The 16,223-nt window shown below is 37.3% G+C and overlaps 2 protein-coding genes across 2 annotated transcripts; one reads left to right on the top strand and one right to left on the bottom strand.

Annotated features, from left to right (window-relative positions):
• LOC109846413 lies at positions 1,365 to 1,918 on the top strand. The gene has a single exon (XM_020415652.1). It carries the CDS (start codon positions 1,407 to 1,409, stop codon positions 1,704 to 1,706), a length of 300 nt encoding a protein of 99 aa, XP_020271241.1. The 5' UTR covers positions 1,365 to 1,406; the 3' UTR covers positions 1,707 to 1,918.
• On the bottom strand, positions 3,136 to 16,006 carry LOC109844682 (peroxisome biogenesis protein 6; the record flags this gene model as incomplete). Its single annotated transcript, XM_020413797.1, has 17 exons — positions 3,136 to 3,426; positions 3,737 to 3,873; positions 3,962 to 4,039; positions 5,284 to 5,428; positions 5,503 to 5,624; positions 5,719 to 5,757; positions 5,840 to 5,950; positions 6,030 to 6,152; positions 11,809 to 11,895; positions 13,219 to 13,290; positions 13,492 to 13,785; positions 13,857 to 14,048; positions 14,177 to 14,360; positions 14,482 to 14,623; positions 14,716 to 14,959; positions 15,046 to 15,669; positions 15,773 to 16,006. Coding segments are annotated over 16 exons (2,781 nt in total), but the record flags the coding sequence as incomplete, so codon positions are not given.

The following is a 16,223-nucleotide window of genomic DNA, read 5'->3' as shown; positions in this document are numbered from 1 at the left end:
TAAGGATATTTTGTGCACGAGAGATTAATAATCTAAACTAGAAAGAAAAAAAAAATTCATAGCAAACAGTTTCTTTTAATTAAATTAATAGTAACGGTCAAGGTACAGAGGTATTAAAGAATATAAAATTATTATAGAAACACGCGCCCAAGGCCGGTAGTTGAATGCTACTACTTTGAAAAAGAATTTAAGTTGTAGCCGCAAAATATAAAAGAATTATATATAATTAATTAGTCTCCTACGATCTCATTCTCATCACAAAGAAACCGATAGGGGACAAAAATTTACCGGGCGAGTGTCGTTACTATCGGATCCAACTTCAAGCGGCCGCATACCCGAATACTCTTTATGATGAATGCGCGTTAATACTTTTATTAAAAATTATGCTCACTCCTACGAGAAATGATTTGAATTTAGCTCGTTCCATCTTGCATGCTCTTAATTATCACGAAATGAATATCTATGTTCGAGTAGGAAAACATCCCTCTCAATCCTTATGAAGACTTCACACTTCCGGTGAAGCAGAAAAAACTTCAAAATGGTACCCAAAAAAAAAATCCGGATTTAAATCTCACGTGTCACATATTTAAAGCATATTTGAAAATATATTCTGCGAAACAATTAATTTCGACATTGAAAAGAACAAATATTCAACATTCATCGCAACTTCAAATTTTCGACATAGTATCGGAAAGGACTTCAATAATCACTTATCATATAGATTACTTTAAGAAGAAATTTGCAAAATAGACTTATTTTGCTAAATATTTAGCAAAATAGACCGTTTTGCTAAATATTTAGCAAACTAAACCTCTTTTTGGCCTGAGGTCTATTTTACAAATTTTTCCTTACTTTAAAGATCAAAACCCTGAAATCTCGAACATGCCAAAAAGAGGTCGATTTTGCAAAACAGACCATTCGAAACATACGGTACTAGTAGTCCCGTATGATTTAATGGGGGATTAAATCATACGGGACTAATAGTCTCGTATGTTTCGAATGGTCTGTTTAGCAAAATCGACCTCTTTTTGGCCTGAGGTCTATTTTACAAATTTTTCCTTACTTTAAAGATCAAAACCCTGAAATCTCGTTGCCCAAGCCATTAATCAACTCCGCAGGAACAACATACCCTTAGCACACCTTATACTACTTAGTTTGTTCCCTCCTATTTTTTTCAAACCAAACGGCCATCTTATATACAAATGAAAAGAACAGCCAACCTCATATTTGGTCAAAGTCGCTACCGAGGCAAGGCTTTACGACCGATAAAACAGTCACTCAACATTCAATCAACCAAAACAACCCCCAGCTCCCTTGTATAAATATAAGGTATAACTAAGCACCAAAATATTTATTTATCCCTTAGAAATTAGCTAGCTAATTAAGAGCTAGTACGTTCAGCATTAATGGGGAGCAAGGGGAAGGAGAGGCAGAGATCACTGATGAGCTACCACAGATTGGTTGAGGATGAATCTCAGGGGAGAGCACGGAAAGGGCACGTGCCGGTGCTCGTGGGGAGGGGAGAGGAGGTGGAGAGGTTCGCCGTCAACGTCAAGTTCTTCAATGATCCGAGCATGGTGGCTTTGTTGGAGATGGCTGCCGATGAGCTCGGAGATAGCTCGAGGGGTGGAGTTCTGAGGGTTACTTGTGATGTTGATCATTTTAGGAGGGTGGTTAGTGTCATCTCCAAGTCTAAGTCTAGATGACTAAAAGATTAATGTAAATTTTTAATTTTTTTTTGAGGGGTAATTTGCAGAAAATCTTCATCGATCGTCTATATGATCTTTAGCAGCGTCTATTCAACTCCAAGATTGATATGTGCTTCTGATATGAGGCAGGGGGTTGTAAGCAATGCGTCAGGTTTTTAGATTTGAAGTGTAGCTTCAGCTGAGAAAAAGGATTAATATAGATGTTAGTTCAGTAATGCCGTTTATTTTTACTCTAATCATATATATAAGCTAAGTCTGTCTTCGTGCTAACATAAACTTGGTCGTTTTGTTCTCTACAACCTCGCAAAATCATGTCTATCTATTTTCTTCTTCTTGAATGAATCCTGATTTTATTAATCCCTCCTCGTCCATCCATATATATTTTGTGCGAAAAGGAGAGGGGAGAGTACCTGAATCTTGAACTGTTGCAAGTTATGACAACATTAAATCTTCACTTTCCAGTGTACTTGATCATCTTCAAGAGCTCAACATAACAGCTCACAGTTTTTAATAATTTACACAACTGCTATAAGTATAGCAACGCTTTTAACAGGAATGAAGTGAGTGCTACTCTACCTGAAGACATCCCAAGTTTGAGGAGTTCAAGTTCTAAGACTCCCCATTTTAACAGTAAGCGAGATCGCAAACTATGTTGAGTTTCTTCATCTTTTTTCCGTTCGCCAATCACAAGAAAACATGTATACTTGACTCGTCGTCCTCGCCCCCCATAAATTACAACCAAACGGAGCCCTAAAATATTCTGTAATTTTTGTTCACGTAGTAATCTCATCCTTGCTCATTGTCCATCACGTGTGAAGACTGGGTCTGTTATGATTGAAGATTGGGGTTTAGAGGTAATATTTGCTAACCCTATTGACTAATTCCCCAAATGAGACTGCTTCCTTCCACACCAAACAGCAAATTTCAACCCAGAGAAAACCTGGAGATGTCACGGTATAGTATAATAAAAACCTAACACAAGAAAACCAACATACTGACCTTTCCAGATTCGGATTAGGGTCAGCCAAAACTTTCATCTCAAGGAAGCAACATTTGAAATTTTTACAGCAGATCTATCAACCTCATGTCTATTTTCAGGTGACGACGTCAATATGCGAGAAATCATTGTCACGATGTTGACGATACATGAGAAAGAGAGGCGTCCAGACGTAACTATACACTTTCATCAAGGAAAAATAAGGTAACGAAGAAGAATACATGCCTAGCGGACTCCTATTTTAAGACAAAATTGAGATGGCCAAATTGAAGATGACCACTGGACTGTTATAGGAATTTACTGGTCAAGACTGTGCATTTTCGTAACACATCACAATCCTATAGAAATCCTTGAGTGCTGTTGCAATAATGGGGGAAACCACTGAGATGAACGCAACCGTATTGGATTACCAAGAGAATCACCGAAGGCAAAAAACAAATAGCAAACGTACCATTTTCAACAATCGCTTGCTTCACATTTTCTGGCACAAAGCACGGTTTAATTTAGATCAAGTGAGAGCGTGGGGTAAATGGATATAAATGTCAAATGCATACAGGCACGCTATAATAAGAATGAACAATATAATTCAGTCTCCTCTATTTACAGGTAACTTGCATTTTTATCAGATATAAGGATGATACTGCAGCATGTGCTCCAGATGTTGCAGCATGCGCTCCATATATCAGAAAATAAGGATGATATCAAAGTTGTAAATTTGACCTGCAGGCGTCAAGAAAGGAATAAATTAAATGGAAATAAGAGAGGTACTAGATGGTAAAAGAACCATATTTTATCATTTTGTCCGTGGTAATAGATCAGCGATTCAAGTTTCTATATTTGGAATCTCATCATTTTCACAACATTATACAATCATATTTTATTCACTTCCATTGTGGCATTGATCTTATTTTGTAAGTCTTACTTCTAAACATCAACAACTGAAATTTACTAATTTCACTGAACAAAAGGAAAACAAAAACCATCCAGATTTGAACAGTCTAAATGTTTGAGAATTGGGATGAAGTGGTACCATTTGGATGAAAGCATGATGATGATGATTAACTGCTGCTGAGTTCTTTAGTTCGAAGCTCCTTCGAACTGATTCCGTAATTGTTGATACTTGTTCAGTTCAGCCAGCGACAGAGATGGGGATATCTCCCCTAGGACCTGTCAAATCAACTAAAAGATGTAAATGCATAGAAGCAACCAGCTTTCGTAATACTATCAGCTGAAATAAATTGGAACAGCAACAAACCTTGATAAAATCATCCATTTCAACTATAACAGAATCTGTTCCTTCATCAGCAGAAGTATCTGTATGGTTGTATGAAACCTGCAAAAGGAAAGAATAAACTTAGGTATTTAGAGAAACAATGAAACAAGTCCATAAATTAAGGTTTTGTTCTTGTATAGGTATTAATGCAAGGAGGAGGTAATAGAATATCAAGTATATGTCCTTTGATTACCAGTTAGTTATTGGTATTGAGAGCTTATGGGAGATCTAAGATAATTCTAACTCCAAAGAGTAGGGTCCACTTGGTAATGGAATTGAAGCTGGATTAATTTGCTTCCAACCAAAAAGTTAAATTTAGGGTAACCAGGTTTAGCTGAAATCCGGTTACTTTGGTTAGTCCCCAGTTTGATCATTCCCTGTTCTTTCAAGAGTAAGGCTACTCAAGTTAAACCACAGGGTAAGGTTTTTTCGCACAAAAACGAGACAAACTTACCCAAACTTACCAGGACAACATTGTTTCATTGCCCATACAATTTTGGTTATTTCATTTTGGTTCAAATAATAAGTGGAGAATGCATAAATGGCCGATCAATCTAAAAACTACTACACCCACCTAAATAGAAAATTACTAGAGCTGTTCTTTAACTGGTTAATTCATAGAAATCAGGAACGTGTGACACTATAGCGTACCATGACCTGGGCTCAATCATCCCATATTCGCGGTGTTTCCGAATGGATTCACCAACTCCACCCATCCGATTCACCAACTTGGGTGCCCGATTTGGAATGCAAATCAGTTAAATTTTTGAAAAAATAACTCCTTTTCAAAAGAATAAACAACAAAAAATTGTGAGAAGTTACGCAAATAAAGCATGCAATACCTTGATTGCAATGTGACTCTCCCCGTACTTTTTACCATTATTGATATCAACTAGCATATTTCTTAAATTTGACTCTTACCTACATTTAAGAACCAAACCTAAAACGTTCCATGTTCCATGGCGTACCACATAAGCCTACACTTCTCGAATCCAATTCCTAATGAGGGACGCACCACACTCCCCTTTCCGTCCCATGAACTAGAACGAACCGGGTTCTATGCCACAATGGTTTGGTTAAACCAACCGGAACAAAGACTGCCTGACTCACCTAATACAGATATCGATATTTCAGATGCTTTCAATATTCATTAAAACAGCTCAAATATTGTCCTTTAAAGAAATCAAGAACTAGCATTTTAAGGATAATGTTTGGAAAGATTAGATTTCTGTCATAGCAATCAAAAAATAGAAAATAAAATATTGAATTTGTCCCTCTGCAGAACATAGATAAGAAGAAGTCACCTTGCGCTTTGCAGCATGAAACCAAGCATCTGCACATAAAGCATACATGTCGGCACCGGTAAAATTTGGGGGGCATTTCTTAGCTATTGAGAGTAGAGAAACATTTTCGTGAAGTTTGAATTTTCTTGTGAGGGCAGCAAGAACCCTGCACAGGGATGAAACACTAAAAAAGGGTACATAATCCAAATTAACCACTAGAAGTTTGCAACAGAAACTAACCTTTCCCTATAAGATGCATCTGTGTTTACACCAACATATAAAAGCTTATCAAACCTGCCAGGGCGAAGAAGTGCTGGATCAATAAGATCGGGTCTATTGCTCGCACCTATAATAAAAAGATCCTGGGAAATAGAGCAAAATGAAGGATAAAAAGATATTAACACAATACTTTCTGAGAAATGAAATGGGAAGAAAATGCTGAATCATGAAAAGGACCTGACTAGATTCACTTAGGCCATCAATTTCCGCAAGCATCTAAAAATAATAAACACAAAGTGTGAGAGATACATTCAGAATATTATCGTCAATACAGAAAAATACTTTTCACAAAGCTCACCTGAGAAACAACTCTGTCCATGACACCACCTGAATCACCGGAAGCTCCTCTAGCAGGTGCAAGTGAATCAAGCTCATCAAAGAAAATTACACATGGGCGTGCTGATCTTGCCTTCAAAAAGAAATATTAAATATAATCTGTTGAAATAGTGACATTGCAAGTGCCCACTCAGTTTCATGGAAATACATACCTTCTGGAAGATATCCCGAACATTCTTCTCTGACTCTCCAATATACATGTTAATCAATTCAGGTCCCTTCACACTGAGAAAATTTAAGGAACATTCCGTCGCAACAGCTTTTGCCAACAATGTCTAAGATTTTGGGGAAAAAATGGAATTCAGTCAAGTAAATATCTGGGAGCTCAATATAATGAGTTTGTTTGGGAGGGCTTATTTTTGAAGCTTATAAGCTAATATGCAACTTTTGGTGGCTTTTGGCTTTGATGGCAAAATTCTTATAAACTTATATGATGGAAAAGTCATTTGCTTGGTCAAACCTACCATATATAGATGAGCTTATAAGCTAGTTTCTCAAAAATTAGGGTTCCCCAACTTTTTTAAACGGGACTTTAAAATGCTAGCTTATTTGAGATGTCAAAACATGTAGACTATGTTATCAATGACCAAGGTGCAATGTCGGGCACAAAGCCCTTTAACGCAATGTGCAAGGTGCAATGTGACGCACGCGCTCGAGTGAAGCGAGATGCACGTTGCACACAATTTTTAAGGATAGTTAATCAACCATGAAAGTACATGTTCATGTATTTTTATGTAAAAATATGTAAAGACGAATAATATCTACTGCCAAATCACAAAAATGAGGTCTTAATTCTAATGCTAACAGCCTGGCACATCCAACATAGCAGCAAAGTTCATAATTTTCCGAATAAAAAGTCAATTCTAGACTAATATCACAAAATACCCGAGGATATGTCTTCTATGCACTTGCTTATCAGGTGTAAAGGTTAAAATCAGAATTAAAAAATGCCTGATGTGTTTATTTTGATTTTAGGATACCAGTTATCGGGTATAAAGATTAAAAACTCGGTTAATATTAAAGAACAAAAAAAACACTAGGCTATGTCTTGTATGGACTTGCTTGCGAGACACAAAAGGGCACTGCCACACCAGATGTGGGGCACTTCGCCACTACCTCGCATCACAAGGCACATGAGGCGTGCTTTGATAACACTGGTGTTGAGTAGATTAGTTTCATTAAGCTTTCACAATTTCTGAGGTTTTATCATCACGAAAGTACTCAAAGCGCTTGAGAAGATATTGTAGAGATTTTGCATGGAGTAATGACAATAGGCCTAAATTGCCTTTGGTTGCTTGGAAAGTAATGTGTTTTGCTAAAGATCAAAGAGGGCTTGGTTTTCATGATATTATTTGCACTAACAATGCAATGATGCCGAAGCAGTAATAGGCATTAGGCAATTGCTTTTAAAACTGATAGCTTGTGGGTGAAATGGATACATAAGATGCATATTAAGCATGATAATATATGGAGCCTACTTATTAGAGCCTCTCAATCTATCTTGGGGGTTAAATAAAATTCTAAAGTTGAGAATGAAAATTGATAATGCAGTGGATATTGTTGATGAGAAGCTCAAGTGGATTGGTCATAATCCATCTTTTAGTGCTAAAGGTGCATACTTGGCTATGTGGTTTCATCGCAAAAAGTACCATAAAGGAAATTGGTTTGGACTGGTATGAACTTACCTTGTCATTCTTTCATCTTTTGGTTGGCTTGTCATAACAAGCTTCTAACGGAAGCTTATCTTATTAAGAAGTCTTCATGTTAATCCAAGTTGTCCTCTCTGTGAACCGGATGAAGAGGACACTGGAGATCTTTTCTTTAATTGTGCTTTCAATAGACAAAATAAGGAATCTGTTTCCAGCTTTCTTCAAAGTTCTCCCCCTGCTCCTTGTTCATGGAGTTTGTTTATCCTTAAATAATTAGAAGGTGGGGGAATTGGGTATTGCAAAAATTCACATATCTGCTCTTGCAGCTTCTCTATATGATGTTTGGCAAGCTAGAAACAACTTGGTGTTTAGAAGGATCAAGCCTTCTGTGAGGAGATTATGTCGCGTATTAGGTTCTCCATTAAAATTTAAATGAGCAAATCAGAAAGACGAGAGGTACTCATTTTAATAAGGAATGGTGTCGCAAATTTTGCATTTATCCTTCATTTATAGCTGTAGAAAATAAGTGATGAAGTTTTAAATTTTTTAGACTTCAATTTCTACTGTTGGTTTTGGATGTAGATATGCATAATTGGGTATCCAATTAGGTGACCCTGTACAAATTTGTCATACATGATGGAGTTTTGATGTAGCTTCACATAAAAGAGTGCTGTGGCAGAGTGTATAGATGAATAGGGAGGTGTGTTGGGTTCTGTTAAACCCACTAGCCATTGTTTTTGAGAGATTTGTTTCTTTGTTATTGGAGTTTGTACTTAACTTGTTTTGTTACGAAATAGACCTATCTTTTCATGCAAAAAAAAAGCCAAAACAAAACAAAACAAAAACAAAAACACATGATTTGGTAATTTTTCCTTTTCATCCTAATGGCAAGTAGCTATACGCACTTCAATATTAGCGGTTTTCATGGTGTCCACGATTTTAGATAAATTTTGTTAGTTTCAACCATATGCCAATTAATTTTTTTTTATAAAAAATCATAATTTTCATGTGTTGTAACCCACAATTTTGACAAGTTCTTCTTCGATCACTTGGAAAATAAATATGTATTCGTTATGTTCATGAGTTATAGTTTATGATTTTGTTCATTTTGTTCATTTCAACCATTTAGCAATTAGTTGTGCGAACTTCAAAATTCATGATTTTCATGGGCTATAATCCACTATTTTTGTCAATTATGTTCATTCCACCAAATGGCAATTAATTATAAACATTTTAAAATCCATAATTTGGTAGGTTATCACCCACGATCTCGGCAAATTTTTTTCCATGTTAGTAATTATACATACTTCGAAATTAGTGATTTTTATTTGTTATAATCCAACGATTTTAGTCTATTTTCATTAGTTCGACCTATGCTTGAAATTTCTTTCATCAAGAATCGCGATATTCATGGTCAAGGGAAAATAAATATGACTCCTTCAAAATTCATAATTTTCAAGGGATATAGCTCATTATGTTTTTATCTTTTTTTTTCATGTCGACCATTTAGTAATTAATTGTATGATGCCAGTATTTGCGATTTTCATGGGGTACCTACAATTTTTGTCAAGTTTCATTCATTTTGACCTAATGAAATATAAGTTTCTTAAAAAATCATGATTTCCATGGCTTATAACCCACATTTTTTGTCAATTTTCCTCCTTCAACCCAATGGATAATATATGTACTTCAAACATCCTAATTTTCGTGAGCTACGTTACATGATTTTTATCCATTTTGTTAGTTTTGACCCTTTAGCAATTAACTATGCTAACTTCAATGTTCACGATCTTCATGGTTATGAACCGTGATTTTTCTCCATTATTATTCAGTCGATCCAAGGAAAATTGATAATCACTAGTTTAAATTTTTAAGATTTTTTATATCGCCCAATTTTCTCAACCTTTTGTTTTCGTCCTAAGGTCAAGTAATTATATGCACTTTAAAACTCACGATCTTCATGGGCTATAACTCACGATTTTAGTTTATTTTCATTAGTTTCGACCAAAAGGCAATTAAATTTTTATGGGCTATAAACCCACAATATTAACAAATTTTGTTCTTCTACCCAATCGAAAATAAATGTGTAGTTCAAGATTCGTTACTTTGTTCATGGGCTAAAGTCCATACCAATTAGCAGCTAAATCTTCTTTCATAAAAAAATGACGATTTTCATGAGCGATAACCCACAATATTGTCAATATTTGTTCTTCAACAAATTGGAAGACAAATATGTGTACTTAAAAATTTTGTTATTTTCATTGGCTATAGTCCAGGATTTTTGTCCATTTTGTTCATTTCGATCTTTCGCAACTAACCGTGTAAACTTCAATCTTCTCAATTTTCACAGGCTAACCCATTTGTTCATTATAACTCATTCGAGCCAATGATAGTTAACTATGGCTACTTCAAAATTCATGATTTTGGTGGGTTATAACTCATGGCTTTGACAATTTTTGTTTGTTTCCTTCGAATATAAAGTAACTATACGTACTTCAAAATTCACAGTTTTCTGAGACTAACCCATGATTTTAGATTATTATCATTAGTTTTGACCAAATAGGAACTAAACTTTTTTCATAAAAAGTAATGATTTTCATGGGTTATAACCCCATAATTTGTCAATTTTCGTTCTTCGGCCCAATGGAGAATAAATATGCTACTTCAAAATTTGTGTTTTTCACATCCTATAGTCCATGATTTTTGTCCATTTGTTTCATTACGACCATTTAGCAATTAATTGTGAGCACTTCAATATTTACAATTTTTAAGGGCTTGCCCACAATTTTTACCCATCATCATTCATTCGACCCGATGTCAATTAATTATTACTAGTTCAAAATTCGCAATTTTAGCGGGTGATTACTTATTCTTTCGGAAATTTTTGTTTGTGTAATTCTTCCTAATGGAAAGTAATTATACATCACAAATCACGGTTTTCATGGTATAACTCACGATTTTAGTTTATTTTTATTAGTTTCAACCAAATGGCAATTAAACTTTCTTTTATATAAATCACGACTTCATGGGTTATAACCCACAATTGTCAACTTTCATTCTTAGCTCAGGAAAATAAATATGCGCACTTCAAAATTCATAAACTCAATAACATATGGGGAACCAATTAAGCATTTAACACTATTTTGAGCTAGGATCCGACTCCCAAAGTTGTCCAAAGTTGTGGAAAGTGGATAGTGTCGCATAGTGGTGAGGCACCACAAAGCCTCTTTGGGGATTAAGCGGGAAAAAACGCAAAGTCAACAGTTTAAATATGTATAAATATTCAAAAAAATAAAAAATCAAGAAAAATTTAGAGATCCCATAAATGCATATTTAGTGATTTACAGAGATCTTAAACATGAAACAGACATAATAATCACATAATATTAACAAAATACTATACAAAATGAAAAGACATACAAGTTTATCAAAAAAACTATTATTTGTCTCACTCTTTCAATTTTCAAGTTCTTCTAATAGAAAAATTCTCGACAATAGAAACATTGGTTACTAGCACCATAATTAAGTACTAACTATTTGAAACTTCACATAAAAATGAAGAGGACTAGTGGAGTTTTGAAGTTCGATAAGGAACTCGGTAAGCTTTGAGTTAGCGGAGGTAGCAAAGAAGCAGGAGAGGCAGCCTGAGAGGGAGGGGTAGATGCGACAACAGAGGGAGGAGTTGAGCTCAAATTTGAAGTTAAACAAGGTGTAATAGTCTGAGAGGGAAAGGTAGGGTTGTTGTATTTGTTGCAGTCAAGTGTGATGAGGAGGGTTGCCCTTGGGTGGACTGTGAAAGGAGGAAGTGGAAGAAGCAACGCATCGACGATTTAAGGTTTTCTTTTCTTTTCTTTCCCTCGTATTTTGCTTGGAATCGGAGAAGGGAGAGGGAGGGAGGAGGGGGGGATGAAGTAGGGAATTATTTTTTAAGGATCGAGTTTGGGTTGGATTCGGGTACAAAAAACTGTACTCGTTTAAAAAGTTAATAGCGCTATTAAGCGCTAAATCATGTTGTTTGCCGCTATTGCAACAAAAATTAATAGCGCTCTATACAATGTGATAAGTCATAAGTCAAAATATTCTGTTATGTCATTGGCAACAAAAATTTGCGGAGACAAAACATATATGCATGGTTGTTATGTATAACTAATGTAGATATGGAAAAGCCAGCTTAAAACCTATTTGGAGAAAAATTAAGCTTCCCCAAACACCCTCAATATAAAAGTAAAATGTATCAGCATCTAATAAAAACCAAATGTATGCGCTTATCAAGTAAACTGACCTTCCCTGTCCCTGGAGGACCATACAAAAGCACACCTGACCTCTTGCGTAATCCGGATGAAAATAAATCCTTATGTAGGAGAGGTAACTGCATGGAAACAACAGAAATAAGATGCACCAATTGTAGATAGGTACTAAAGCCAAGCCAGACTTGCAAGTCAAATACAGCTAAAACTCATGGTATTCTGAACCCGATATAAATATATGCCATTAAAACAAGTAAACAACAAAAAAGTATCAGGTCCATTATATATTTGAGACAACTGACAAGCACATTACATCGATTGTCTGATAGAGCAAATGATGTATATCTATTATAACATAACATAAGAGATGCCCATCATAACTCCCACTTATAGATTTTCTCATCATGTGCACCTTTTCATGCGTCGATGCAAGATGAAATAAACATCAATATTCAAACAAGCACCCCTGCCTCCATAATGCACTAGAACATAATGAGATGCACATTTACCAGCAACACATGCCAGTCGAAACTCAAACTTTCAGGTCTGTAAGTACCATTCTGTAATAAAGGTATAAAGCTGTGACACCCCCACTTTAGTCACACATGAACTAATGTGAAGAAATATTAGTGGTTTAAATAGAGAAAAACCCAAGGACCAAGAACAACTAGTGCTAGTATTTTTACGGTGGATTTAGCTAACCCACGAGTTTCTCTCGATGGACTCACAGCTTGCACGGACCAATGGGCCCGTGAGCCCAGAGCGTTATAAATGGTATCAGAACAGTTGTCAGTCAGAAGCGTGGAGCTAAGTGTTATACGAGCTAAGTGCTACACCGCATGGATACTATGGGAGCCACCTCTAGAGCCCGCAGGAGTCACCTCTAGATTCCATATCGCTTGGCAGTAACACTGGGATATACCAATTGTCATGTCGTGACAACGAGGACGTCATCTTTGTAAAATGAAGTGAGTGTGACACCCTCACTTTAGTCTCACATGGACTAGTGTGAAGAAATGTTAGTGGTTTAAATAGAGAAAAGCTCAAGGCCCAAGAACAACTAGTGCTAGCATTTTGATGGTGGATTTAGCTAACCCATGAGTTGCTCTTGGTGGACCCGCGGCTTGACCCGCGGCTTGCACGCGCCAACGGGCCCATGGGCCCGGGGCGTGACAAAAGCTGCTAGTAGGTATGTCATACTCTACTTGTGGTTGTTTTATTTTTCAGATATGGATATGAATGCTAACATTGACTGGAGATTAATGTTATTTTATTTCTTGTAAACTGAACAAAATGTACATTGAATGATGTTTTAACATGAACAATGGTAACTAACCATTAACATCGGAAAAATCCAAATTCTCATATCTAAAATAAAGACAATGAAATTCAGGACAACACAAAGATCACTGGCTTGCACAAAATGCAGTGATACAGATAATTACCTGAACAGTATCTAGGATTGACTTCTTCACTTCCTCAAGCCCTCCTACATCTTCCCATTTTACATTGGGCACCTAAAGAACAGAATTTCAAAGTCAGAACCCCTGCTACACACAGAAAATTATGTTCATTTATAAAGCACTACACTAACATTAAACTTCAATGGACTGTAGACTGTACTGAAAAGTAACCAAGAATTATTTGCCGACTCCAACTTTTTCTTTGAGAATAATATGTCAAAAAACCATTATGTCATCTTAGCTAAATGAACTCACTTTTGGGGTACCCAAAGCAGAAGCATTCCTTTTCTTTGATCTCTCCAAAGCTTTGGAAAAATCATCCTTCTCCAGGTGTTTTGTATCATTTCTATGAGAACTTTTCTCATCCTGAGCTGACATCACTTTGGAAATAGTTTTCTCACCAGACTCTCTAGATCCATTATTATCTTTGTCATTGAGGATTCGATGTACAAAATTGGCACTAGCATCAGCCACCAAACCATTTATATCCCTAGGCATAAAACCGGATGTCTGCCCAATAACCTCTTTAATTAAGTCGTCTTTGATGTTCTGCATACATGAACCATGTTACCTATATGGGGACTGTAAGCCTCAAGACGAGGAAGTGAAAAATCACACACCTCATGATGGAGCTTTGAGACACCCTCAAGAGAAGAGGATAGCATATCAGCTCGTTGAGCCTCTGTCAAAGGACCCATGGCAATTTCATGGCTGAAGCAACGTCTGACGGGTGGTTGCAAACCTTCAGAACTATCTGCAGCTGCAACGAGCAACACAGGATGCTTACTTACTCTTTCAGCTTCAACTAGATACTGAGCCACAAGAAATGTCATCATAAGATTCTGGATTAAATTGATTTCCAAATAAAAAAATGTCTGCACCTAATTCCAATAACCTAAGAAAAGTATGGATCGACGAAGATTTTGTAGGGGCATCTTACAAGACCATGATTAGCTGGTGGTCTTGAATACGACTCTTCATCTTCAGAAAATGGTTCAGTAAACTCTCTAATAATAGACGCAACTTCAGAGATAATGCCAACTTGATCAAATGTTGAACCTTCATTTGAAGATAAATTCCCGAACACATCAAAATGGCGAAGTAGAAGTATACAAGGTGCATATCTGTTGATTCATTAACCTTAGCACAAGATATGCAAACAAAAGGAATATCCATCACCAAAGAAGATTGATGTGACAGACAAGAAAGTAGAAACTTACATGCAAAAGAGATATACAACATTACCTGTGAGCAGCTTTGAAAGTATTTGCAAGTGCAACAGATGCCTTCCTCTCTGAGGATGACATGAGATCATGACAGCTAAATTCCACAATATGTAGGCCTAAACGATTAGCAACACGCCTAACAACAGTGCGTTTGCCACATCCTGCAAATGCATCGGCCGAGCATACTTAAGACTAACAAAGTCATGTATTAAATTGAGATTCTGCAAGCTTAAAATGGATATTGTCAAAGCACCTGACGGGCCGTATAAGAACACAGCTACTCTGAACCTTGACGATAAAGATGTTGGGCATAATGTAGGCGCAAGGATGGATGCCAGTTTTCTTACTGTATCAGCTTGCAAGGGCATGGACTCATGGAATGTATTGACAAATAGATCCGGAGGAACAGCAGAAGCCACACTTCCTCCAAGAACAAGAGCTGTTTGATTGCAATTAATGCGAAGAATCGGTTCATTTAATGGCTCCATAGCTGTAACCTAGTAATGAGAATGCTTTCCACTTATAAGACCATCTTGAAACATTCATGGACCTTTTGATGTGACAGAAATAGCAGAAGAGGTACCTTGAAGTAGATTATATTACCCAAAGATCTCTCCGAACTGCAAGCGATGCACATCTCCGATCCACAGTTCCAATTTACACGAATACGGAAAACATCGCCCCTTGCCAAGAACCTATCCACTCTAAAGTACTCGTTCAGAGCAAAATCAATCATAGATTGGCGGTCATCTTCTTCAGATTTTGAAGCTCCTTTCAGCGATCCAAGCACACCACACTCGGGTATCTTTACGAAAGAAATCCTCAAGTGGGATGCATATTTAGGCAAGTGGGGCCACGATGCAAGTTCTAGATATACTCGAGGGAGGTTTACAGCCTTCTCGTCCGTATCACTCCCTTTAACTTCAAATAATGACTTTAAAGATTCTTGACCTCCTCGCAGAAGGATATTCAGGCTAGACACGTGCAAGCCAAGGTTAAACGCTAGAAGCGGGGTCACGTAGACAATTTCTTGGTCTGAGACTATTTGATCGCGTGAAGGATAGGTAAACAAAGGAAATGTGTCCATTACGTAATGAGAGCTCGTCTCACTGGTGCGTTCAGGTTCTCTTACCCCGGGAGCTGGACGGTCAAGAACTATGGCCTTAACGATCCTGCCCACATTCGTCCCCGCATTCTTCACGAGAACCTGGAAATAATCACAGAATCACAAAAACATGATTGAAGCAAACAAGCATAAATCCTACGCAGCAGATTGTTCTCCTACTCTTGCGAAAGTAAAGATTACCAACCAGTGAACCAGAAACTATCGCCAGTCTTTTCAGCACTGAGGCAGGAGCTCCCACCAGAAACGAGCCCTCATCGGCCAGCTCGGCGCCCAGGGCTTCGTCCTCGGAAAACCGAAGGATCCCAGCCTTCAGTCGGAGGAAATCAGGGCTCCGCCCGACCAACGGTTTGATCGGCTGCGTCGGATTTCGATGAGCTGAAGCCACAGAATCGAGGGACGGCTTTGGTCGAGGAGAGAATCACGGGGCTCCTGCGCCTCTCCGCCATTTCCCTAGCGGTAGAAAGACCGCACGGGCATCGCACGTCGAACGCGCATTGATCTGCGTACGGTGATGCTTAGCATACGACATTAACGCTTAAAAATAGTATTAAAAAAAGAAAAACAAAGACGGGGCCAGAAGAAAATGAAGCAAAAGGAAAAGAATTCTTACGGCGGAGTTGACGGCGGCGGGGGGC

Source organism: Asparagus officinalis, chromosome 6 (genome assembly GCF_001876935.1).
Source record: "Asparagus officinalis chromosome 6, Aspof.V1, whole genome shotgun sequence".
NCBI classification, from domain to species: Eukaryota; Viridiplantae; Streptophyta; class Magnoliopsida; order Asparagales; family Asparagaceae; genus Asparagus; species Asparagus officinalis.
This window is presented reverse-complemented; position numbering and strand designations above follow the sequence as displayed.

Coding starts and splice junctions, on each gene's coding strand:
- LOC109846413 (XM_020415652.1), top strand. CDS start 1,407: ATGGGGAGCAAGGGGAAGGAGAGGCAGAGATCACTGATGAGCTACCAC.